Source organism: Xiphophorus maculatus, chromosome 5 (assembly GCF_002775205.1).
Source record: "Xiphophorus maculatus strain JP 163 A chromosome 5, X_maculatus-5.0-male, whole genome shotgun sequence".
In the NCBI taxonomy this organism is placed as follows: Eukaryota; Metazoa; Chordata; class Actinopteri; order Cyprinodontiformes; family Poeciliidae; genus Xiphophorus; species Xiphophorus maculatus.
The window spans coordinates 4,213,176-4,239,889 of NC_036447.1; the positions used below are offsets into that span (position 1 = coordinate 4,213,176).

A 26,714-nucleotide genomic window follows, 5' to 3' on the forward strand; every position below is an offset into this window, starting at 1 on the left:
AATCAGCAAAAAGACCAAGCTCCACTGTACTGTTGAAATCCAATTTCTTAATTTGTTTACAGATGTCAAAGCTGATGATTCTGCATTTATGGAGAACAAACTGTTCTTAATGATTTCAGCTTCAATTAAGATCTGGAGGCTAAACATACAAATAAGAACTTGCACATTTTCCCATTTTCTATAAGCTCCTATAGCTTTCTGAAAAGTTATTTGTAAGTTAATTACCTTTTTATCTGAGTCTATATATTTCTATACATCTCTACTAATTTCAAATGTACCAATATACCTAAACTAGAATTAAGACAAAAAATACTAGCAAAAATGTGTGTTTTTGCAGTGAAATATTTACAGTAAGATTAGATATCTCACAATCTAGTTTCCATTGATCCACTTTATTATTCTGAGGTTAATACTGCTACCAGCTGCTACGAAAAACAATATTTTGGGTTGTTAATCAAATATCTCTCAAGATCAATCAAGATCATGGAGGTTTAAATTAGTTAAAATTTAAACATCCATGAGGTTTAAATTAGTTAAAAACCATAAAATACATTTTAGACATCGTGTTCTGCCAGATGAACCCATAAACATGTATGTGTACTAAGCTATTCTTCCTTAGCTAGGCATGAAAAGTGGCGTCAGCGACCCCAGGCAGGAACAGGGTGACGGTGGGGGGAAGGCAAAGGAAAGAAGGAAGAGATAAAGGGATAAATAAGGGAGGGGTTGATTTGGCTGGGCAGGCAAGAAGAAGAGGCCATTAGCCGATTAAGGTTGGAAGGGGATGCATCAATACTGCGCCGATGTCAAAAGGAGAGTCATGCCCATGAGCTAATATAAGAATGAGGGAGAGACCCAGAGACAGAGAGAGGTAGTGTAGGTCAGCGAGTCAGTAAAATCTCAAAGACTGCTGACCGCAAAGCGACCGCAGAGCCGTGCAGAGCGAGGCAACATAAAAGACTGCCACAACACACTCCGACTAAAGCCATCACATTTACATGACCAAAATGATTAGCCTCCCTCTCCTGCCAAGGCAGCAAGGGTGACAGTTGTGTGCGGGCACGTTTGTGCCTCTATGGCTGGGTTAAGGGTGTTTGAGCAGGGGGGTGAGGACACGGGAAGGGAAGCAGAGAGCATGGAGGTAGTGCCGAAGAAGCTTTGACGGTAATTAAGTGTCCAGCTGAGCCCTACTGGGCCTTGCCACGGCCGCGGGCTATGCTAATGAGCATGCCCAGCGGTCAGGCCTGGCTTAATAAGCGCTCGCTGGACAATATGGTGGGAGAGATGCACCACGGCAGACTCACTTCTCAACAAATGACTAACAGCCTTCCCAAGGAGGAGTTTAATTCCATTAATTGGGACACATTGGATAATGCTCGCCCCCCTTTCCTTTTTGCATAATCTGTCACCTACTTGATCCCTTTTGCACACTTCTCAATCACTTCTCCACTTAAAACTCTTCCTGCCTTTCCATTTCTCTCAGAAAGCAAACAATAAAATACATATTGAACAAATTAAATAGATGTCCCTTCAGTCGTTTTACTGCCATTACTGCAAGAAACCCTAATAATTCTAGTTTATGTTCATGGTTATTTTCACTAGAAGGTAATGAAATCTGACAACCAAGCAATGGATGAGATCACTGAAGCAAGTTGGCATGAAGCACAGTGGGCATTTACTTTTAATAAACTTAGTGATTGTACAGTTTAAAGCTTCTTGATAAACTTTGGAAGAAAAAAAGAAAACAAAACTATTCACATCAAATATGACTTCAAAATACTACAAGGAACAAACAAGCCAAAATGAATAAAAGCAGTCAAATTGAAATCCAATTCAATATGTTTTTGGCCTCTATTTACACAAGTTGTCTCACTGAGATCCAAGATCTCATTTACAAGTAAGAACTGTTTTGATAAAGACAAAAAAATACAAAAATACAGCAACAATTCAAATAATTAAGAAATTTTAATGAAATAAAGCAAAAGAAATGAACTAAAAAAAATAGGCCAAGTTTCACAAGAATGTTTCTCTTTTTGTGTTAAAAGAATTTTTAATTGTTCCAAAGGAATAAAAAAAGTAATTTAAAATTGAATGTAAAATGAATGTCATATAAATAAACTGAAGTCCTGGTACCCTGAACCATCAAATTGATGTTTTACTTTCCCACAGTGTTGATCCTGAGAAAAACAAAATTCTCACAACTGTGTTTCTGTCAGGCATTAAATGTTCTGCCAAAACTAGAAAAACACACCAAAAAGCCCCATAAAATCCATCTGGTAACCACAATTGGACAATTTTCAACTTAACTGGCTATGATCAGGAACAAGAAACATAAAAATCTAATCTTTTAACAGTCAGTGAACGCACCATACCGTATCTTCAATATCAGCAAGATGCTTAACTGCCAGTGGAAGCAGAGAAATACATGAAGGCATTTAAAAGGTAAGTGTATTTTCAACATGTTGAAACATTTTAGGACATGTATCCAAGGTTCATTAAGTTTGGTTTGGTTTTTAACTTGATAATCGTATTAGGAGGCAACAACAACACAGCTATTGGCAGATTCATGCATGAGAAGTGCAAAAGTGAACATCTCTTCTGATTTGAGCTGGGAGGACTGTAGAAAAAGGACTGGGCCATCTGTGAGTGCTTTGGTAGGACAAGAAGGCTGCTCATTGAAAAGAATAATAATATGAGGCACTGAGTCGTCAGAAATCTCCAGTAAAATCTGAAGGAAGAAGTCAAACTAAAATAAATGAGTGATTATTTTTGGGTTACTTGGTAAAACCTGGATAAAAGGAGTGGGAGGTTCACAGTTGTGACATTTCAAATAAAAAAAAAAAAAATAAAATAAATAAATGAAAAAATCAGAAGAAAGTTAATTTGTAGCTCTAAAACTACTTGGGTTGTTTTTGCTCATGTTTTATACATATTCCATGACATTGATTGCTGTTTTTGTGATAATACGTCTATATCTGAAATACATTTAGAGCTCAACAAACACAAATACAAACAATAGGCTACTTCAATACACCATATACAAAGAGTGGTGCTACTGCACTGACAAACAATATAAAATAAGAGCATTAGACCATATGGAGCCAAAAAAAACGAAACACAGTTCAAAAAGGAGAAGCTGATAAGTATCTCAAAAGTTCAAATAATACCTGAATTACGACCCCAAACTCCAGACGAGTGGAAAAGGAGGCTTCATGCATGCAGAGCATCAAACCATCCATTGAACATAATGGCCAAAAAGCATATCCCAGACTCCAATGTCTCTCTGCCTGGCTTTCTAATAATATAGCCACACAGAGATGTAAAGAAGAGCGGTAAAAGCAAATGAGGTGGATTAGCAGCACTTGATTACAGCTGTTGATGTCATTCAGAACATATTAATGTGGAATACCATCTCTTCTACCTGAATATTGAGCTGTTAGCATCATGACAGCTAAACTGTCATACAGCAACAGTCTTCTGTCAGAAACCTCTTCATATTTGTTGCAAGACTGACTGCTACTGGAGTTGCTTCCTTCCCACAGCATCATCAGCAATTCTTTAAAGATACTTTGATAACTCAATAACTTTTGAGGTACAATATTTAATTTCCTTCTGGGATTAATAAAGTATTTTTTTAATTTAATTGAAATTTTTTTGTAAATCTATAATCTAAGTGTCTGTCTGAGAACACTGTTTTAGTAAAGCCAACCACTCTAAAAGTACAAATTTTTCATATAAGATGCAAAAGATAGTTTAAAACGTCAACTCTGATTAAAATATTAGCAAAACTCTGGTTTACAATAACTGCTCTCACACAAAGAAATCTCCTCTGCTCCCAATAATCAATGACATCTTTGGGCAGGAAGACTGGAAATGTCGTTTTAATACTGTTCCTATATTTTCTTAATGTCTAGCTCTTCAAAGAATCTGAATCAGTGTCTGTAAGTCGGCGACTGAAAATCAGCCACAAACATATCATCAGCACATTCTAAGTTGTAAAATTTGGAAAATTCTGAATCAAACTCCTTTTCTCATTAAACTACCTCCATAATCTCATCCAACTGTTGCCTTTGACAAAGACACAAAAGATCATCTTTTAGCTGGACTCTGAGGTGAGATGATCCTCTCGGTGAGGATCAGAGTTCAGGCAGTGCGGCTATATATACTGTTGGTTCGAGTCGTACTGAAATGTAGCGCGAATTACCATGAGTGTATTTTCGGCCTTGGCCTCCGTGGTTTGTGGGTTCTTTGGGCCGTATGCCAGAGGTGAAACAGGAAGGAGAAGTGTTCTTGGAAAAGAATGAGACAACCCGAGACCTCTGAAATTCCTCAATGCAGATGAAGTGCACTTTAGCCCCCTACCCCACCACCAGCGGTTTATTTTTCCGTTCCTTTTTTTAGCTTCTCATAATATAAGATGTGTCATCAAATCGATTGGCCCGCTTTAGGGGAGAGAGGTGATATATCTACTGAATCTGCACTTTGCATTCTGAACATGAATGCAAAGTTTATCATTAGGTTTTTGGCTTTAATTCCTGTACAAGACGAAATTACGTCATATTAGAAGTGTTTCAACAAGCTACAGACCTGGTATAGGTCACATTTATTATTAGTTAAAAGGAACTGATGGCTTAAGTAATAAATTAAACGATGAGAAAATCTATTACTGAAAATAATAAATTCATTTAAAATGAAAAAAAGTAATTCACAAAATGTCTTGCACTGTATTTCCGTGCAAAATTCATTGACATACTTGTATTCAGGAAGATAAATCTAGATTTAAGCACTCAGTTTTTCTGTTTTTAGATCCCTACATGTAAACTACCAACCAGTGACCTGTTAGGCTTATTAAAGTCCAAAGACATCTGAATTATTTTGATTATTTAAAGAGGAACTAAACCCCAAATTACCTTTTAAGCGGATAAAAACAATCTGAATTGGTCTTCAAGGGTGTTATCTTCATGTTTCTATGCGAATTCTGACGTTTTTGTGTAAACTTGTTTAATTCTGCAGTATTCTACCTAAATCTGTCTCAGTGGATCATTGAGCCCATAAAGAAGCAAAATGAAGGTAAATTTGTTCCAGAAAATTTACCTTCATAGTAATAAAAAAAAGATTAAAAAGAAATATATGGATTACCAAATACTGAATTATAATTTCACAAATAAATGCTTTTGGAAATTAATAATGTTTTAATGTTTCGAAATCTTTGAAATGATATTTATATATATCAGGACAAGACATTGGCTTGTCTCTGTACGGTATATAAAAATCTCACTTACAAATATTAAATAATATCACATCTGCGTGTCATCTATATAAAAGAGTGGCCCTTCCCCTTCCTGCCCCTGATGGTGCACACACTCAATCAGTTGGCTTAAAGAACAGAACTATTCCCAGAACACAAATTAGCTGGATTTATTGAGGAAAAATGGATATTACAAAAAATAATGTTTTAAAATAAATATTATCAGCAACCTAGAGAAGTTTGCGTGTCTCTTGGTACAATAAAAACCTAATGCAGGTTGGAGTAGATAGCAATAAGAATATTTATTTTTGAACCTCCACACAATCTTCAAAATGCGCATCTGATATACAGAAGACTTTCTTTTAAAAAAAGCTTGCTGATTACCCAGCGGCTGAGCTGCCACTGCCTGTTGAGATCAGCTCGGTCCATCAGATTAAAGTTGTATTTCAGCCTTGATATTCAAAATATCTAATGCTGATTAAATTTGTGTCATGAGCACATGACTATGACTGACCGCAGTGACTGTCGACACTCTAACCTTTGGTCTCACTTTTCGAGTGTCTTTACTAAAACCAAGAAAACTAGCATAATTCACAATACAAGTTTAGAAAACAATCCTCAAAGAGAAAAACTAGATTTTTTAAAATTTACTCTTAGTAGTTTGCAGCTTTTTCAATCAATTTTTGAAGCTACATTTCCATGTAGGGTAAGGACAGCAGTACAGTCAGCATACGAATGTAAACAGCTAAATAATGTGCATAAAATATAATCAATGAATCAATCAAGTTTATTTGCATAACACATTTGAGCAACAAGGCAGTTCAAAGTGATTTACCTAATATATATATAAAAACAAAATACAGTCACCAATTGTGAAACTAATAACAGACATTACTTTGTCATCAACAATACACATCAAATATGATCAACGTTCCAGTGATTATGGTTCAAAAGAAACTAAAAATAGGTGGGTTTTTAGGCTTGATTTAAACAAACTCAGTATTTCAGCTTTTTTGCAGTTTTCTGAAAGTTTGTTTCAGATTTGTGGTGCACAGAATGGAATACAGTAAACCCTTGTTTTTCGCGGGGGTTTCGTTCCGAAAAGAACCCGTGATAGACGAAAACCATGAAGTAGTTACCTTTATTTTTTACAATTACTATACAGCTTAATTAAATACTCTACATTAAACCAAAGAACAAAACCTGTTTTCAGGCTCAAGCATTTTTTAAACAAATATAATGCTTTCTTACAAATAACTACAGTAAAATAATCATTTTAATCATCAATACGAAGTACAGTAGGACAAATTGTGACTCGGGTATTTCACTGTTCCTCTGGCTGTGATGCTGCGGCCTGACTCCGCTCTCTAGTGGCTTTTTCTTCTGAATCCTGTGGTGCAGGTCTGTTTTTTCGAGAGAATAACATAGTTATCGGTAGTTGTTGTTGTCGCTCTTTTTTTCTTCTGGGCAAAAACATTTACCAAAATTTGCCAAGCTGTATTACGTACATTTAAATACTGTAACGTTATTGGCACACAGGTAGAGAAGAAGCGTGGAGACTGTTTAGCCAATCAGGACGCAGAATACATTGCACTGTGAAAAAAAACTGCACAAAAAAATCCGCAAAGCAGCGAGGCCGTGAAAGGTGAACGAGGGTTCACTGTAAATATAATTCTAACAATTCGCAGGATGATTCGTTCCTGATCCATCTAAGATGGTCTCACAGGGAGAACATAGTAACAACAACTCTGACTGCATTTTGAACAGCAAGCCTTTAGATGCAACAAGAGTTCTCCATTTATTCTGAGGAGTTCAGCGTTGTTTCGATGTGGAAGACACTCCGCCAATCAAGTTATTGAGCAACTTCTCTCCAAAAAGCAGTTTAGATTTCTTAACTCTGCAGGTCAAGGAGCGGGCACAGCAGAGGAATACCCTCCAGTCCAAACGCGGTTGGTTTTACTGAAATATAGGACTTAACTCCTTTCTAGGGTCTACTTACACATGATATTAGAAACACCAGACAGTCAGACATTTTTTTAAAATTTAAAGAAAAAAGCCAACACAGAGCTGAAGTGCTGAAATCAGTTCTCATTGTCGCAGTTGCGTGACAAAAGCCACATAATTTTGTTCTCAGTCTCATGTTCCCCGCCCTTTTTGTCACAACTCTGCTGTCAAACTTTCCTCACCTTTGCATGCGAAATCCGCTTTATTTTACCCATATGCAAACTATGTCCAATATTTTCACCACAGTCTGAACGACCGAATTACAATCTTTTCACCCCATGTCCCTGCCCCCCCAAAAAATGTGATTTGTGCCACTTCCATGTCTGGTATTAAATTGGATTCGTATCTGATTGTTTTCAAAGTGCCTGCAGTCTGAGCGGTCATATCACATTTTATCCAGCTTTTGTGTCATTGATGTGAGACATGCGTCACAATTTTGCACCAGAAAAAGCCATATTCAGTAAATCAGGAAGTAAACAATGCCTGAAAATTCTGATTATAAACTTATGAAATAAATCTGTGTTGGTGAAGCGCATCAGATCACAATCACACCACTCTTAGTTCCGACTACACATCCAAAACAAACTTCTCTACAGAAATTGCAGTTAGCGCTCCACAAAAAGCCATAGCTATTAGTTGTCATTAGTTGTAGTCTTTGTGTTGTCATGATCTTGTGACAATACTGTCGCTGAATAAAAGTGATCTATAGACTACTCTGTCCATTATTACTTCTATAAACAATGCGCTGCTGTGTGATCTCTACGTTCTTCTTCTGCTCATGCGGTTTGCTTTGGGATCATAAATCGTTCCCACAGAATTCTGAGTTCAATTGAGTTTAATTTGTAGCACAAATGTCCATGTCAAAAAAACACACAAAAAAAACCCAAATCGGAACTGAGCATTAAGAACAAACAAGGCTTATTGGGTTTAAATAAAAGCTTGTAGAGTTACACGTTTCCTATTCTATTATTCTGTGGCAAATTATACTGTGAGAATCTCATATCGTCCCATGCCTATGTTACACAAATTCATTTTATGAATTTCATGTGGTTTCAACCTAAATTATTGTATAAGGCAAGTCAATAAAAAAAAAAGAAAGAAAAAGTGAGTTTGTCATAAATTTTCCCGCTGGCCAATAAAGCGTCCATTGTCGAAGTAGATGTGGATGTTGCTCCAACGTCCGGCAGAAGACAGGGTGCATTCTTTAGAATGAGTGTGAAATGAACAGACTATCTCCCCGCTGTGGAGCTGTGCAAGAAAGAAGTGAGAGACAGTAGGAGGGTGGAAGGTTGCCGCGGACAGTGTCCATGTATTGTTTGTAAATCGTCCTACTGGTAAGGAGGGACGCTCGGCCCTACAGCGGTCACACAATCAAGGTCCAGTGGGAGGTGAGGACAGACTTGGGAGATAATTCGGCAGGTTTATAATGCAGCATTAACAACAAATAAATACAGCAGGAGAGAAAGTGGGAAAAGGAGCAAGGAGGACAAAAAGCGTTTTAGTTGAACAGATTTGGCAGAAGGAACTCAAACCTGGGATTTTGGCTATCGTTAGTGATGACTGGGTCACTATTAGTGATTGGTCCTAGTGAAGCAAGGGAGCGCTTCCAGGCCATCACTAAAAAAAAGAAAGGAGCGAGCGAAAAGCAGAGGAATTGTTGTGGCACAGCAGGAAATGCTCACTGCTATCTCATTTACATGCAGGTCCAGGGAGAATGATGGTGGGATGGTGGGGGGTTTTGAGGGGCTTTTTCCATTTCCAATCTCCATGTTAAATGCTAGCCAGGGCGGCTGATGGGAATGGGAGGCGCTGTTTGCACCACGCTGCCCCTCTCCTCTCAGTTAGACCAATACCTGCCTTCCCATTTTCATGCTATAAAAAAGGGAATATTGCCATAACTGTTCAAATAGGAATATAGAATTTATAGCCCTAACAAGCAGCGTATGCAGCTGTTTACTTTACAGTCTGCAGTCAACCTCCGTAGGTCTATCTGTTCTGTCATAACCAGGTTGTGACCCGAGGCTGCGGCATTCAAAGCCATCCTTCACGCACCGAGTCTGTTCTGTGGCATAATGATTGCTATGACAACCATCACTTAAAGCCACGGGTAGGTGGAGGAGAGATGTCAGTTTCTCGTCTACTCTTCTGATGATCTCATTTCTGGCTGGCAGGTACAACAAGGTCAAACCACTGAAACTGGAAAAGTGGCTGCTTGCTACATGCAAATGACAGAAGCCGGCTTCCAAACAATTACGCTGACCGGTCCGAACCAACATAGGGGAGTGAGGGGGGAGTTACGCTTTGAAAATCACAAGGTAGGTGGGGGGAGGGGATTAGGAACTAAACAAAACAAAAAAACAAACAAAAAGAAAAATCAGGTAGTGGGGGAAGAATTAGATGTCGAGGGAGGGATGGCTGTCGTTGTCATTGGCCAGCTATGAGCCCACACGATCCGGCCGTGCGTGCCAAATGGGGTTTTTAAACGTTTTTTTTCGGGGAGGATTTGTCCTAATCTAGCAAACCTTCTGGAGTAAGCGCAAACACATCTGCAGCTGACCACTCCCCTGTAGAGTACGAGGGATTAATGACATGGCAATCTGAGCTAACATGGCCCCCATTCAAAGGACCCGTGCGGTGTGGGAAAAAACACAGGCAATTACCGAGCCGGGCCCTCTGATTCACATCTTCCTGCGGCCGTTTCTCATGTCAACTCATTTAGAAACTTCACATTTGTCCCACTTTGTTTGCTTCTAGATTTTAAGAATAAAAACACGACATCTTTTTTCTTAAATTCGAAAAACAGTGATTACCTAATCTTAGTAGCAGAAAAAAGGAACCATATGAAATGAACAAATGTCCTTGGAAAGCAATGAAAGAGGAAAAATGGAGTTATAGTGCTGGCCACATTTATTAGCGTCCTTTACAATGATGCTTTAGAAGCTCAAATAAATAATTTTTGCAAAAACAATCTACGGAAAAGGCTTAAGTCTACTGAAGAAACAAAAAATTTTTTTTTTACTTTTATGTAGATGGGCACCTGGGAGTAACTAACTTAAGGTTTACAGGGGGAGAACTAAGTTTCTGCCAGAAATGATTTTTAATATCAGAGTTCCATTTTGTAGAAATAGAAGATGAAGATAATCATCTTCTGTAAAAAATCTCACAATAATTTTAAAAAATCAAATCTTTGTATTGTGCTTATTTTTTGATTGTTTTTCAACCTTGTTCTATTCTACTATCACAAATGTAACCATGGAGTTTCTAAATTGTCTGCTGGAATTTTAACTGTAACCACATGCTTTAGTTTGATCACACTAAGAATGAGCATTTCAACAACAAAAGCTCCTGTTGGGGTTTATTTAAACAAAAAGATGAATGTGCAGATAAGCACCTCATGCCCACTGTTAAGTACAACAGAGGATCTGTGCTCTGTCTCTAAAAATAAAACCAGAACTAAAAATGGAGTCGTCACTGGGTCTGTTCGTGGAATAATGATCTGAAACATTCGATCAGAACCACACAGAAATGGTTCATCATCAGACACAGAATGCATGGGTTCTCCCCAGTTACTCCAGCTTCCTCCTACAGTCACAAAACATGAATGTTAGTTTAATCTTTGATCTTACTAAATTGCCCTCAGGTGTGTGGGTGTGTGTGTGAAAGGTTGTTTCACCCAATGACCGCTGGAGACAGAAACCAGCTCCCCCATGACTCTGCATTGACAAAGTTGATAATTCAACATTGTCAACAAACTTATGTCGATTTAAAGTAGCATTTTTCCATATGTAATGTTAGTGCTTTCACATTTAGGTTACCAAACTTAAATCTTCAACTATATGCAGTAGCAAATGTATATCTCAGTAGTTGAGAATGTGTTTCATCACTATAACTGGTAGTGAATAACATAAGATGATTTAATGTAACTAGAATCTAAAAAGAAACAGGTTTGAAAGTGGAGGTAAGCGAACTAAACAGTCATGCATGCATGCTAAATCTCTTGAAACGTGGCGAGTGAACTGCTTCCCTGCATCCTGGGGCTTGAAGTTCTTTTAATATTCCCTGATATCCTCAGGTAGAAGTAAAACATCACAGTACAGATGAATCTTAAAATGAAACAATAAGGAAAGACGTAATAATTTAAGATGAAATATAATTGAAGACCTAAAATGGAAAATCTTATTTCAGATTTGAAAAGTAGGATTCAGATTTCTGAATTTGCAATCTTACTGATTTTAAGAACCCTTGGGAAATTAGTAAACACAGCCCTACTGGTAAAAGGGGTTGTACAAAGTGTTAACAGCAGAGGTTCCAATAATTGTGTTTCCAGTAATTCTGTGATTTTTTTTAGCCCACTATGAATCAGGTTAAGCTTGGATTTTTGTAAAATACTCTGAAAGAACCTACAAGCCTGCCTTAAAAGTTACTGTTCAAGAATTTATTTTAGGGCCCAGTCCATCTTTGTTTTATTGTAACAGCAGCTATGACTGCAGCATGCAAAGGAGGAGTTAACCTGACAATGAATCAGTCGAGATGTTTACCTGCATTTTCAGCATCAATAACTGACAGAGATGACATCATATAGAGGATTTTAACTTCTCAGGATTTCTTGCACTCGAGCCAAAACAGTTCCACTCTCCGTTTAGAGCTGATTTGTTGTTTCCCTGGAGAGTGCCTGCTGCTTTATGAACACACACTGCTCTGTCTGTAACAACCCTCCGCACTTTTAATCTCTTCTCTGAACTGATTCCCGATTCCGTCCCTAAAACTCCAGCAGGGGAGGTGAAAACGCTGAAAACTCCTCCATGCCGAGGAGGAAAGACGGGGGTTGGCTGTGGCCCCGCCACCCCCGAGCACCGAGGGGAAACCGGAGCCAGGCTTCAGGAGGGAAAGTGTGTCTCTGTGCGCACAAGAGCCCTGCTGCCCTCCTCTACCCACACAGGAAGTGAGGTCATCTCACTGCACTGCGCTGTGGAGGGTGTTCTGCGAGGGCGACAAAGATCAACATGTTGGCCGACCTCCATGCAGATCAGAGATACGTGTATAAAAGCATTAAATCTTCATTTTTCATGCAAAGTTAGTGTTTTATACAGTGAGGAGCAGAAAGTAGGAGAGTTTTCACATCTGAAATCCAGTAGACTCAGTCTGATTGAGGACCAAAATTGCAACATTTATTTCATTCTTAGCTGATCAAGTTTTCTTTCACACTGCTCTGTGTAAAACAAACCAAAACCTTTGAAAAACCTGTGGTGGCCAGGGCTTTGGTTTGGGACCCTAAGCACATTTTTATTTGGGGTCCAACATGTCAGCACCAGATGCTTCAACATTCCTACGCTGCTCTGTTAATTTGCGTGCAACATACCTCTTATCATTGGCATCGTTTGTAATTAGCTTACATCATACAGATGTTATTATTGCTATTGCTTTTAACTCAACATTACCAGCTAACTAGAAACAATTATTTAGATTTTGAAAAGCAGAGTGGTATTTAAGTGTGCCATAATATTTTAACTATTTGACAGTATCATCAGCAGATAAACACTGAACTTACAATAAGCAAGCTAGGAAGTTTAATATCTTATGTTTCCCCAATAAAGGCACCAGCAGCAACAACAGTAATAGGAAGAGGTTAACCTATTACTTGTGACGCAATCATAAAGATATATAAATTGCTTTTCCATGTGTAATAGCATTTAGTCTGTATTATTCAATGTTATCCTTAAAGTATACATGGCGCTGCACCAAAAGCCACAGAATGAAACACCACAAAGTCTACATCACCGCAACTTGCTGTTTCACAAAATGTAAACAAAAATGGAGCGTCGTCAGATTTTAGAGGTTGTTGGATTTCTATTTTGCCTTTGGCAAAACACCATGAGCCATTTTTCCTGCTGGTGCTAGACTTTTGCATTTGTTTTGGTTGCATTTACCCAGAATCCCCTGTTATACAGTTCACTTCCTACTGTTGGAGCAATCTCCAGTCTGCTTAGTATTCACATGTGCATTTGAATTACGCTAGTGTTCACTTCAACTAAGCCGAGATCTAGGTTTGTAGGCGACCCAGAGGGATCCCCAATTGAGTTATAAGCCTGGCGGGCCACCAGACTTCATTTGCGCCCCCACCAGGATAAGCATCGTTTGTTTATTTTAAATAGGGTTCTGAACTGGCCTCATAATTTGCAAATTATGTCTGATCATGCACCAGAACTAAAAATGGAGACGTCACTAGGTCTGTTTGTGCAATTTATGTAAGAAAAACATTTAAAACAAAATACACACTGGTGGACTGAAAATAGCGCCTCTACCACTGGGTTTAGCAGGTTATATGGGTGAAACTCCAGGACCAGAGTTCACTTTTTTGATCCACATCACAGTTCGATTGGCATTCACACCTCCCCAAACTGTCCAGACTTTCTAGGCAAACAAACTAGTTTGATTAAAGTGGACTACAGGGCTGGTGTGAATGCACTGTAAGAACTGAAGCCTGTCTTAATGATGCACCACATCCTCAGCCTGCAGGGGATTCTAATCAAGGAAGTTCTTTATCTCTCAGAGTAATTTTAATGCCTTTAGTGATGCAGAGGCAAACAATAAATCCCATCCATGTTCGGATCAGGCGTCTGGTACGACCGGCCGGCTTCAGCTCCCCAAACCAAAGCCTCCTCCTACTCCTCCGCTGCATCCTCCTCCACTCCTCTCATGCTCTCCATCCCTCACGCCTGTTAAAGGCTCGTCCTGCAGGGCCTGGATGCACTTGTGTGGTACAACAACAGAGAAACCGCCCAAAGCTCTTAACAGCTCTTCCTCTCCACTTCCTCCCTCCCTCCATCTCCACCGGCCCCTCGCTCCCCTCTTCCACTCATGCTCTGTCTTTCCCAGCTGCACCGGCGAGCTGTTCCGTATGAACTGCTGCCAGCTGAAAGCCTGCTACTCCTGTGAGATTGCTATTACTCAGTGCAAGCAGGGCTCTACGTAGCCAAAGGGCTGCTCTCCGAGCTGTAGATCTCCATGTTGTGACTTGTCAACACGGGGGAAAAAAAAAAAATCGTTATCGAGACTGAGGCACTTCCATTCCACACAAAGGAAAAGGGGGTTGGGGTCTGATGGTGACCAAGCAGAGACGCAGATACTGGCCAGGTGGCTTCAGGTTAGCTTGGTCTCTGATCAGTAAAATAATCTGCAGGCACATAAAGCAGACAATGTGAGCATTTTCTGGTTTCCTTTCTCATCGTTTCTGGAATCTGAACTGGACTTTATCCAGCACCCAAAATGTAAACGAATAAGTGCAAAAAACATATAAAAAATGTGACATTATAAATTGTTGAAAAATGATTCCTACCTTCAGTAAGTCATTTATCGTACACACCTTAGGTGTGGACGATATGGACTTCAAATCTTATCACGATATTTTGTAGTATTGTCATGATAACTCAAAAGTGATGAGTAAAATTGATGGTCCTGCATTCCCAGAACCAAATGAGGAGAAGAAACTTTCAGCTTCTCTGCATCTCAAATCTGGAACAAACTTCCTGCAAAACAGCTGAAACACTGAGTTCCTTTAAATCAATGCTAGAAACCCCACCTGTTTAGAGCTGCTTTTGGACCATAATAAATGGAACATTGACCAACATATATGATGTGTATTAATTATTTTAATGATGGAAAAATGTAATGTCTGTTATTGGTTTTCACAACTGTTGACTGAATGATGTTTTTATGTTTTCATGATGTAAAGCCCTTGAACTGCAGCTGCTGAAATTTGCTACAAAAATAAACTTCACTAATCGATAACATATATATATTGCTTCTTTTTAGGTAACTGTATGGCTCTGACAGCAATCATAGCACCACAAACACAAATACTGCTCTTTATAAACATTCTCATTTGTAATATGTCTCCTTAGGACACTAGTCGCATAAAGAAGTGTGATCTGTATCACAAAACTGCACACAGTAACTGCGCATTTCATCATATTTTCAAATTTTGTGATTTTATTGATACTTTCTTTGGACAGTGAAAAAAAATTGTAAAACTAACAATCCCCAAAATATTAGCTTTTTTGTGCATAAATATATCTGCGGTTTAGGTACTGTTGTTCAACATTTTCTACAATTATTATTTGCTACCCTTACATCCATAGTGATACATGATGAGTTAGAGTTTTTGTATCCTTCTTCGGACTGATACCTTTATTATTGCAAGGGATTCTTTTAATCCTCAGCAATCTAATACCTAAGCTAAATGATGAATATAAATTATGGATGTACCTCAGATTAAATGCAAAGACTCAATGAAAAGGTGAGGTTAAGAATGTGAACACTTATTCAATCAGGTTATTTAATTTTTTTTTTATTTTGAACATTTTCCCTTCAATAGATTTGTTTTTCAGCTGAATAATAACTGAAATGTCAATTTTCAGATGGAAAAAAAACACTTTCCTCTTCCGTTATACGAGATCCACAAAACTGCTGGGTAGGCAGCACCGTATGTTCTTGATCAAATGAAATTGATTCATTGTGCAACGCGGCTAAGAAGTGACGGCAGGCAAAAATCAGAAACAATGTGCCTGTAATAAAGCCAGTAGCAGCAAAATCTGAGGAAATACTTTTGACTGTCTTGTCATAAGCACAATTAGAGAGGAAGAATGTTAGGGTATCAAATCCAGCACATCATCCAATGGGATGAGGCGATCACAAAGAGCAATGCTTTGATGATGCTAAAGTTAACTTTAAATGGGAAAAAAAGAAATGTTTCCCAGATGCCTGATGTGCAGCTCGTTGCAAAAGTGTTAATACCCACAAACTTTTATCTTATTAGGATTTTGTGACCAAAACAAAGAAGCGAATAATTGTGAAGTGGAAAGAAAATGATGCATAGTCTCAAAATGTTCTTTTTCCACATAAAAAATCTAAAAAAACAAAACAACAACAACAAAAAGAAGCGTGAAGTGCATTTATACTCTGATCCCCGTAAATAATTGCCTTCAGAAATCCCCTAACTAGTGAACAGAGTCTACCTATGCAGTTTTGTGAAGGTTTGTTAGAGAAAATCAGAGAACCAGCTTCATGAAGACCAAGGAACACAGCAGGTAGGTCAGGGGAAAAAGTTGTGGAGTCGTTTAAAGCTGATTTAGATTAAAAAATAATATCCCAAACTTTGAACATCTCCCACGTCTCTGTTCAATCCATCATCTGAACATGGAGAGAGGAAGAACCAACTGCTAACCCATCAAAACATGGCAGAACACCTAAACTTATTAATCAGAGAAGCAGCCGAGTGACAGCCCCACAGTAACTTTGGAGAAGCAGCAGCAGTCCCCTCCTAAACTATTTACAGTTCACCCTTCAAATCAGGCCTGAAAGATAAAGGAAGTCCTGTTGGAGGTTTGCCACAAGCCATTCCATTAACTATGTGCCAAAAACAATGTAGAGGACACAGCAAACACATGTCAGAAGGTGTTCTGGTCAAACGAGAGAGAAAACAACTCCATGTACTCCTGAACACACACCATTCCCATGGCGAAACACAGCGGCGGCAGTATCAGAGTGTCAGAGCAGAAACTAGTGGGAGCTGATTGAGGGATAAATGGAGCCAACTGCGACGCAGTGGTTGGAGAAAATTGTTGCAGCAAAAATGGACACAGCTTTTGCTTCATCTTCCAGCAGAACATCAACCCTAAACATGCAGCCAGAGATACGATGAAATGACACATTTCTGCCAATCTGCTAATGGGATAATAGCAAAGTTAGCTAATGTGCTAAATTTTGGAAACCTTTAGTGCACTTCCTCTAAATTATTTTGTTTGGATACATTCTAATGTGTTGATTTGCTTGGCTGTTATGTAAACTTTCAGTGCAATAAATTTCAACATCTGTGTTGAAATTTTTGGTTATAGACTTAATAATTATTCAAGTAGTTAGATGTTTATATTCTTACTCTTATTTTGAAGTGAGTGAAGACTTTACTCAGCAGTTCAGTTTTCTCTCCTCATGTTCTCTTTTTTCCCTTGATAACTATTTCAAACAAGAAACACACAAGAACAAAATAAAACAGTAATCTACAAGCTAAACATAAATACGGTACTTGAGAACTGTAGAACAAACACAGTTCTACAGTATATGAACTTTAATTCAAGAGCTAAATTGAATGAAGCTCTTGAAAGACTCAAATTAAATTGTAGTCATCCTAAGGCAGATATGTTTTGAATTGAAGCAAGAATTTTAGCATTAGCTTCCACTGGATGTTCCGTTTGTGTATTGCTTTAGCATTAGCAGAGCTAATGTTTATGATTAGCAATTTAGGGTTAACGCAACTACATTTTTAGCTACCAGCGCTCAACAGTGGATTAAAGCATATTCATGCCTCAGAACGGCATACTCAAAGTCTAAATATTTATGGCTTCAACATGACAAAAGGTTAAAATTGCAGTCAAAAGGTATTAACAGTAATTTAAATAAATGTGGCTAAGCAACTTCCACATACAGTAGATCACAACACAAATGCAAACTCTGAGTTACATTTTTTTCCCATAACATAATTTTATAATGTGGTTAAAGAGTTTCTATAAACAAAGAGCTTTGTGTAAAAATAGGAACTGGCCTATTTTATTTAAAAATAACCAGGCTTTTATACAGTTTTAGTTATATGCATTTGTTTCAGATGCTGCAAAAGGTGAGCATCCATTGATGCCACCAGATATGTAAGTTGATGAATCAGGCGCAGTGAGAGTTGTGAAGCAGGAACACTGCACTCCATGCTTACTGGGGGATAAACTGTATGATTATGCTAAATCTCATTTACACGTCGAGTGAGAAATAACTACATTCATTTAATTAATTGCTAGTTTTGTGTCTTCTTAATTCATTAAGAATCTTGTCAGCATGCCGAAGTCAAGAAAAATTTAATTCCACGTTGCTCATTAATTTCTAGGGCTTAGTTTGCAATGTGAGAAATTCATAATGATCCCAAAGAGGGGGATTTCAAAAGTGGTACTCCACCTTTGACTCTCCAAGTTCTCTAAAGGCACATAAAAAATAATAATACGTTTCCAAGATAAAGCATATATACTTGGAGAGTAAACAACTCAGATTTTAAAAAACCAAACAGCTTTACATTAAATGTCATTCAAAATTTGTAGAATTCATAAGTAGGAATGAATAATATCGGTGTTTCTTTGTAAATGTTAGAAGCATCAAAATACGATTTTATTGATTTGTGCATCAGGTCAGTAGGACTCATGGAAAGAAATATCATTTTAAAACATTCTGAACCAGATTTTTTAAAGGGAGAAAATCTTAGTTCTTTTTTCTTTCCTCTACAAACTCTTTACAGATTTCTTCCTCCCAAATGCTGCTGGCAGACAAACCAGTAATGCATCTGTCCTCGTGAAAAGTTTTGACTTGGTGCTGTTGTGATGCTTTGTATGCCTTTAGTGCTTGAAGTTTGTGGCTGAGTTGGAGAAACTACTTTTCCCTGTGAATGTTTGGCCACACAGCAGGAAAGAGAAACACAATCCATTATTATTTGTTTCCGACTTTGCGAGCACCTGAACTGTGAACAAGTCCTGCTGGAAGGAGAAGTCTGTTGAGTCTTTTCAAATCTAGATCACCCACTGATTCCTTGTGTGAAATCTGGGGCTGCATAGGCCCAAAAGACTCTAAGAAACATTGGCAAAATATCCCAAACTCAGCCGTTTGTAGCATAGCAGCAAGGAGGTTGGGAGTTTGAATCCTGGAATGTGTTTTGGGTTTTTCCTGCATGTTCTCCCCTGTGCTTGCGTGGTTCCCTCTGGGTACTCCAGGTTCCTCCTACAGTCAAAAAACATGACTGTTCTTTTGTCACTCAAAAAAAACAAAACAAAACAAAAAAAAAGTGGCAGGTATGAGTGTGCATGCAGGATTGTCTCTCTGTTGAACTGAGATGGACTGGTGACTAAGTTTGTCACAATAAGCAACATGATGAATTAAGCTTGGTAATTTCCATTTTGATAATTAATATTAATGATATTTATGATTTTGGTTATAAGTGGTTTTTATTTACATTTTTATTTATTGTTTTGGTTGTTGTGTCTTACTATGCATAGTCTCTTGAAACAACAATGTTATTGTTTAATACTTTTTAAACAAAATTACTGGCTCAGTAATTATCAGATAATTAAAAAGTGGTGTCTTGAAGGTCACCCAATCTCCACATAGGATAGGCCATACATTTCTGGTCTGTCCTACAAATGTATGTAAAGATCAGATGACTGGGAAGCATTTAGGCATTAAATGTGTGATGCTGTGGGCCTGATTCAGCTCCAAAACAGTCCAGAGAATCTTGTTATATCATGAGCTCCATGAGACAGGAGAATAGTTTGAATAAAAATCTAATGGCCTCTGCCAGTTAACTGAAAATGGGTCACTACTGGGTCTTTCAGCTGCTCCTCCGTGCAACGAGGAAGAGAAGGAGGGCAGAAAAAAAGAATAGCAGCAAAGAGGGGCATCTTAGGATCACAAAGTCTCCAAAATAATTTATTCTGACATTTTTTACATATCTTTATCAGGGTGCTGAATGATAACAGTCGAAGGAACTGATTCCAGTTTTGTAAAATAAAATTGAGGCCGGTTAAAACCCCTTTCATTAAGTCAGTTATTTGACCATTTTACATTCATCTTGACTTACAAACACAACAGCAAGTTTTTTTTCCCCCTTCCCAGTCCTTCATCTTTAAGTGCTGTAAAGCCTCCACGTCTGTGTGCCTCGCCAATTGTCTGAAGTAGCAAATAAGGTTAACATTTGTGTATAAATATTGATCCTAGCCCTCAGGCTCTGCTACTTCTGTGAAACCAGGCCCATTAAACTCTGCCCAACAAACTGTTCACTCAAACAACTTTGTGTTTTCTGCAACTATGAAGTAAAAAAAAAAAGACCAAACGATGGGATCTAATTTGTCAGCTGAATATGAACACTAATTGAAAACAGTTTCTATGCACCCAAGGTCTGCGGTTGCATAGGTTAGTTAAAGGCGCACAGCATTATTCCCCTTGTCCTGCAATGCATTTCCAAGTTCAAGGCTGTGTTTCGTTTCTCGCTTGAGTTTTGTGCGATCAGACCTGCCAGCACGCGCCCCCCAACCCCAGCCAGCTTAGGGGAGAACATAGCAGCGGTGGTGAGGTGGAGGATTCTTGGCAGAAAGAGCCCCAAACATTTGATGCCAAGAGGGAAATGGAAACCCTTCTCTCATTTTCCCTATAATCCAATGTTTTCAAGCCCTAGCCCTACCAAGGTCATTATAATCATAAAAAGTGGATGGTAGCCAGTGACCCGCCATTACAGTAAGGTAGAGAGCCACCAAGTCTCTCAGCTATTGGCAGGCGGGGGGAAAAAAACCTTCAATCCAGTCCAGAAATGATGAACATCTCTATATTTTAAATGGAAATAATCAGGAGGGATGAGAAGGGAATAAAAGTGTTCCCCATAGTATTCTCGCTGACTCAGAGCGCAGGTCATAAAACTGGAACTTAAAAGCATTTAAACTAGTCCCTAACTTTTAGGACGGAGTAGTTAGACTGAAAAATTACATAAACAATAATAAAGACCAAGGTCAGAGTGAATGCTGGGTTCCTCTGTGGCACCAAAGGTCAAATGTGCTTGTCAGAGTGAAGGCGCCATACTGCACTGTGACCTCCATAGCCAGCGTCTGTACCCTCAGACACACCAACACAGGAACACACACACACACTCGGAGGTTTGTTTTCGTTTTCATGTGAGCGTGCCGTCCTTAAAGAAAACTTTCCTCATCTATAACAGACATCAGCAGAGCAGGCAGGGCAGAACAAGCAGTCTACCTGGGTTTATTCACAGCACTAAACCCAGTGTGTTAGCTTGGCCTTTTCTTTTTAAGAGATTTCCAAAACTTGTTGGGTGTCATGATAACAAATTTCGCTTGACCATAAATTGTCCCAGAAATTATTGCAATGAATAATATTGTCACTGTTCTGTGATTGGAGCACAGGCCCCACTTCAGGCCCTACACTAGACTTGCAAACAATATATGGATGTGGGTCAAAAAGTTCTGGTCTCATCTAAGCAGCGAATCCATCTCTATATTTACAATATAATCTTCACTCATAATGGGCAAGAATTATATCACCAATTCCAACGTGTCTCTTTGCCCGGCTTTCTGACGATGCAGTCAGAGGAGTGGCAAAAGCAAGTGAGATGGATTAGCAATGCTTGCCAAGAATCTATGGTATAATCCAAGACATGTTACTGTGGAATTTAGTCTATGCTGCCTGGATATTTAGATGTTAGCATGTCAAGACAAGCATAGACCAGACAACATTGCATTGATTTCCTTCAATATCGGCTTTCTCTTGATTTGTTTTCACAAATATACACAACTTTGTGTTTGTATACCAGATGAAACATATTTATCTCTATTTGGGACTAATTTATATGATAACCAAGCAGAAACAAGTGTGTATTTTGTAATTGTCTTGTATTAAAACCCAAAATATTCCTGTTGAAATAATACTTCTTTGTTTTCTTTACAGGATAAAAGAAGTAAACCTATAAAGTTTTTATATTTTTTGGATAATCTATCTGATCATCCTTCTAGGTAAACAATTAGATACCAAATCATACACATCTTATCCCTGCTATATGATATCTGTAAAAGTACTTTACAAGTTATGCAGATACACAGACAGGTACATAATGCACCAAATATATGGGAGGGAGTTGCTTTCAAATTGCATGTGCACAGCCTCAAAAACAAACTAACATCTTAACAGGAACAAATGCATGCCTAATCCAGACACGAACCTCACCTAACCCAGAAATGACATCCTGCCTCATTAGGACCAGGGCATGAATACGGCTGGTGTTGACAAGGTTGGTGAATTAATGGAGAAAGGTCCCAGAGATGTAACAAAAATGAGCACACAGCTTTGCTCTAAGGGTAACATATCACAGTCCCACACAATTAATGACTACAAATAACAAAAAGTAGACAAACATCCAACAGGCGATGAAAAGAGATCCAAAGATAATATATTATATGGGTTATTTGTTACAAACATAGTGGAAAAACAACAAAATTCAGAAGTTGCTGAAGCGTAAATCAGTTGATTTAATGCTTGACAGACAATCAGCTGATCTGAAGTAAAGAGCTGAACTTTTCCCAATCAGCTATTGCCACATCCAGTTGTGAAGGTTTTCACAAAGTGAAGAAGTCAGTTTCAGATTCATTGAGGTGTTTCAAATGATCAGACAAACACAAAACATGCAAGAAGCTCCTAGGAGTGAATATAATACTACAATAAAGTCTGATGTTAGAAGGTAAAGAAAAACTGAACATATTGCAGCGAAGTTACTCTGTTTTATCATTATAAAAAGTCCTGTTCTGTGTCAGAGAACATGCAGGATTTGGAAAATGTTAGTCTACAAACTCTACAGCTAATGTGAATTGCTAGTACAAAGTGCGAAAGGGATCAAATTGTCAACTTTGTGATCATTTCTCTTTGTTTTGGTGTTACTGAAATCTTCCTACTGCAGAGCGGTGTAACATAAGCTGCTCTCTCTCATACTCAACTTTTGTCAAAACTCAAGGTGAATAATTTCAGGAAACATCAAAATGCGCTGAAAATGTATATTAATTATAATTAACCCACATATTCCTGACTCTTCACTACATCCCAATGTCCCCTGCACACACACTGTGCTTTAGCATCTCAGCAACTAAAGCTATACATCAGGTATGGGTAGCTAAGTGGCAAAAAATTATTATTTGCATGCAGAGAATGAATGCATGGCCCTTGATTTAGAATATCCAGCCAAATATTGCATCCAAGCAACTCCATAAAGCTCCACTATAAATAAATTTAATGATAGCAATTTAGCAATTAAAAGAAAATCAGAGCTTTTTAATCCAAATATTAAGCTGAACACTACTGTTATTTTAAAATTAGATATTGGTAATATGCTGACCCCTATATTTGTGGAGAGAAATAAATAGTGAGCTTTAATCTGTCTTTTCTGCTTAGTTGCATGTATACAAAGCTCAGGCCTTTAACCTAGAGGATTTTTACTGTATTTGTAGCTTTCTAGTCTCACAGAGGCAGCTTCAAGTCTGGGTTGTTTTTACAGTTCTCATTTATCTGAAACATAGAAAAAGTCATTTTACTGTTATTTCTAAAACAGATGCATTATGAAAAAAATGTTGAAAGAGTTGGATACAATGATGTTTGATAAAGTGTCAAAAGAACTTGAAGAAAGAATTTATACCAAGGTTAATAAAGGAGACAAGTAAAGGCTGATATTCTGGGATGTTTAAGGGCCCTCAGTTTACTTTGAAACCTATAAAAATTGTGACATGATATGATAAAATAATTGTTTACTTTGAACATTTTGGGAAAATATTGTCATGAAATTTAACAAATGATCTTTGGTTAATGTTCAACGTTTTAGTTATCAAAATTAAAGCTGCATGACATTTAATAAAAATCTTGCAGTGGCGATAATATTGGTAAATATTGCAGTGGTGATATCTGTGTTTCCTTCACTCGTTCAGCATTTTGGGCAATGTTACTCATCTCCGGTGTGAGCATCTGCTGTTCTGAGACTCTGTCCAGCTGGCTAAATATTATATTAGCATGTAAAATCAAAGTTTATAACACTTGGATCATATTAACAGTCAATTTTGTGATACTATTGTGCGAACTGTTATTGTGAAGAAATGTTCAGCTCCAGTCAGAATAAATGTCAGTTATGTACTTTGAAACAGTAACTTTCAAGAGCCAAATGTTTGTACTGGAAACTTTAACACATCCCCCATTTAAAACAGAAACGAACACTATTTAACCTAAAAATAGGTAGTCAGGTTGAATTTTTTCACAAATTAAAGCTATAAATTTGAACTTAAGATAATAATTTGTTCAGATTTTTCATTGAACCTATCTCCAAACTCAAATTGAACAATCAAAACTTTAGCAAAACCCCTCAGCTGTGTTGCTAACAGGAATGAAAATGACTCTTAGATTTTTAAACCACTAACCTCTACAGGTTTCTGAACCAGAGCATAAGACCAAATGGTTTAGTTAGGAAGTTTTTGGTCTTTGCACCACAGGCTCCTGTTTCATGTGAAATATTTCTGTCCAGGAATAATAACAGCATGAAAAGAAAATATTAGTATTTTAGAGCAACCTCATTTGTGGTCTAGGAATAAATGCCTACTTTAAGAGAACGAAAATCAACTAAAATAAGTAGAGACAATTCAACACTTTACAAAATTCAGTAATTGGCCACTAAATCTCTGAACCTATAAAAGTGACTAAAACACACTCAAAACACAGTTCCAAATCAAGACTTCGATGCCAGATTGTATTATAAAGGCTGCTACGGTTTATTTTCAAAACCACGCTCTGTGCTGTGAAGCCCATGTGACTTCCCACACTGTCAGTCACTTCCACTCAGAGCACCAATCACTGCACCTACTGTCCACATCTCTGCCTCATACCCAGCATCTGCAATTTTCCCCTTAAGTTCATCCCCAGGTCAGACACCTGAGCTGGGTACAAACGAGCAAAATTAGCTGCAATGCAAAACATCTGGAGGGATGTGACATTTATAAAATAAAGCACAATATATCCAGCTGAATTACTTAATTATTCATGAAATTTGCATATCAATATGACTAATTGAGCTGTTTGCCTACGCGTGCATTCAGCAGAAATGATTAACAGCATGAAAAATGTCACTAATAATGGCCCCTAAACATCTAAGGAATCCTCCAGCGGCCGGAGTACGTTATTGCAGCATTTCATTATATGTATAAGACTGATAAAGGCAGCATATCGAAGACAGTAAGGGTCAAACGCACAAAAGTAAGCCAACCACCGACTAAAATAAACTCCTCGGAAAGTATAATGGGGTTCTGCTGCGGCACAAGCAGCGTATCTGAGCCTGAGTGCTGTTTCCTTTTTCTAACCGCGTTATTGATCGGAGTCTGTCTGCAATGAATGGCTGCAAAGGGAAGGAAGGGGGGAAAAACCCTGAACTTCAGGTGACCGACCATGTCTCTGACAGTGCCTTCATGTAGACAGGGAGGGGTAAAAAAAAAAAAAAAGATGTATACATGGGTTTGGATTTAATAAAAAGCATCATCATTACTTATCAACAACAAAAAAATTAAAACAAACGCGAAATGAGTCGATTCCGCGAGCTCGGAGTAGCAAAACTGAAGCGAAAGTTGGCCGTTTATAGCCAGGGAATTGAAGTTTACCGAGCGGTGCTGCTAGATAGCGCTGAGGCTAACTGAGAACACCGGGGGTGTTCAGGGGAGCCAGACTCTGGCTCGTCTGATCCGGCTGACCCTTCATTTTATTGCGGCCAGACTCCCAGATCCTCCCCCTTTTCTCTACCCGAGAGACCGAAGACGTTACCGAAACCGCTCGCCCGTTATGCCGCACACTACCGCCCCGACACATACGCCAAACTGACCGCAACCTTTTTAGCGGAACCGGACCTCTCATCGATTCTGCTCTTTATTAAAGCCACGTATCGTTTATCCACTCACTGCCTGGCTAACGTTACCCATTCGCCAACAACATGGCTGCCTCGCTCGGACCTAAAAAAAAAAAAAAAAAAAAAAAAAAAAAAAAGAAAGGGGGAGAAATAACCTACGCCGAGCCTTTTGTCTGTTTCACCTCTATAACCCTAAACTACTGCGCAAAACACACGGAGAGCGGCTAAAATCGCACACGTCGAGCGGAGGACTTACGTGAAGGCAGGCGCTTGGGCTGCTCCTGCTTCCTCCTTGGCATTTTCCCCCCGCTTTTAATCACATTCTCGTCCTTGTTTGGGGATGAGGAGAAAAAAGGATTTTTCCCATTGAGACTGGAGGCGCCAGTGATGGCAGGGACTCGGTCGTGCACCTGGCTTTGCTCGGTTTAAAGTGTATTGTTCAGGGGGGGAACGGGAACACGGGCGGAGGAGGTGCCGCTCGCTGTTGTTGTTGCCGTGTCTTGACTATGGCTGCTCTCGGTGCAAGTGTGTCTCCGAGCCCCTAACTAACACTAATGCAGGGATCAAAGGGCAGCAACAGCAGAGCAGACACACGCGCGTGGGCAGGCACGCACACACACACACACACACACTCGGCTCACACACACACACGCTTCACACACACACATACACGCGCGCGCACGCATTGGAGGAGCTCGCCCCCGAGAGCAGCGTACGGACAAGGTGCCCCCAGGCTTTCAGTGCGCGTTGCTGAAAAGAAAATATAGATATTTGAAAACACAAAGAGAACCATACTGATGGAGTCGAATTGCATCCCGAGTCGTCTCATTTTTTTTTTTCCGTAAGGAAAAACAAAAACGAAAATAAATAAAGTGATGGGAGTTAATTTATGCAAATGTCGCTAACATTTCTGACTCCTTATTACACAAAGCAGAGATTAAGAGAATGACTTTAATGCTC

At 38.7% G+C, this 26,714-nt stretch overlaps 1 protein-coding gene across 5 annotated transcripts in view; it reads right to left on the reverse strand.

The window, feature by feature from the left end:
* Nucleotides 1–26,437, reverse strand: part of znf827 (zinc finger protein 827) — a 96,460-nt gene extending 70,023 nt beyond the window's left edge. For 3 of the 5 annotated variants that reach the window (XM_023334085.1, XM_023334086.1, XM_014476180.2), the window contains exon 1: nucleotides 26,011–26,436. In XM_023334085.1, the coding sequence (XP_023189853.1) occupies nucleotides 26,011–26,053 (43 nt within the window). In that variant the 5' untranslated portion in view covers nucleotides 26,054–26,436. Of the gene's footprint in view, nucleotides 1–26,010 lie in introns of all 5 variants that reach the window. The other 2 variants (XM_023334088.1, XM_023334087.1) reach the window with 1 other exon arrangement.
* Nucleotides 26,438–26,714: the final 277 nt, after the last annotated feature.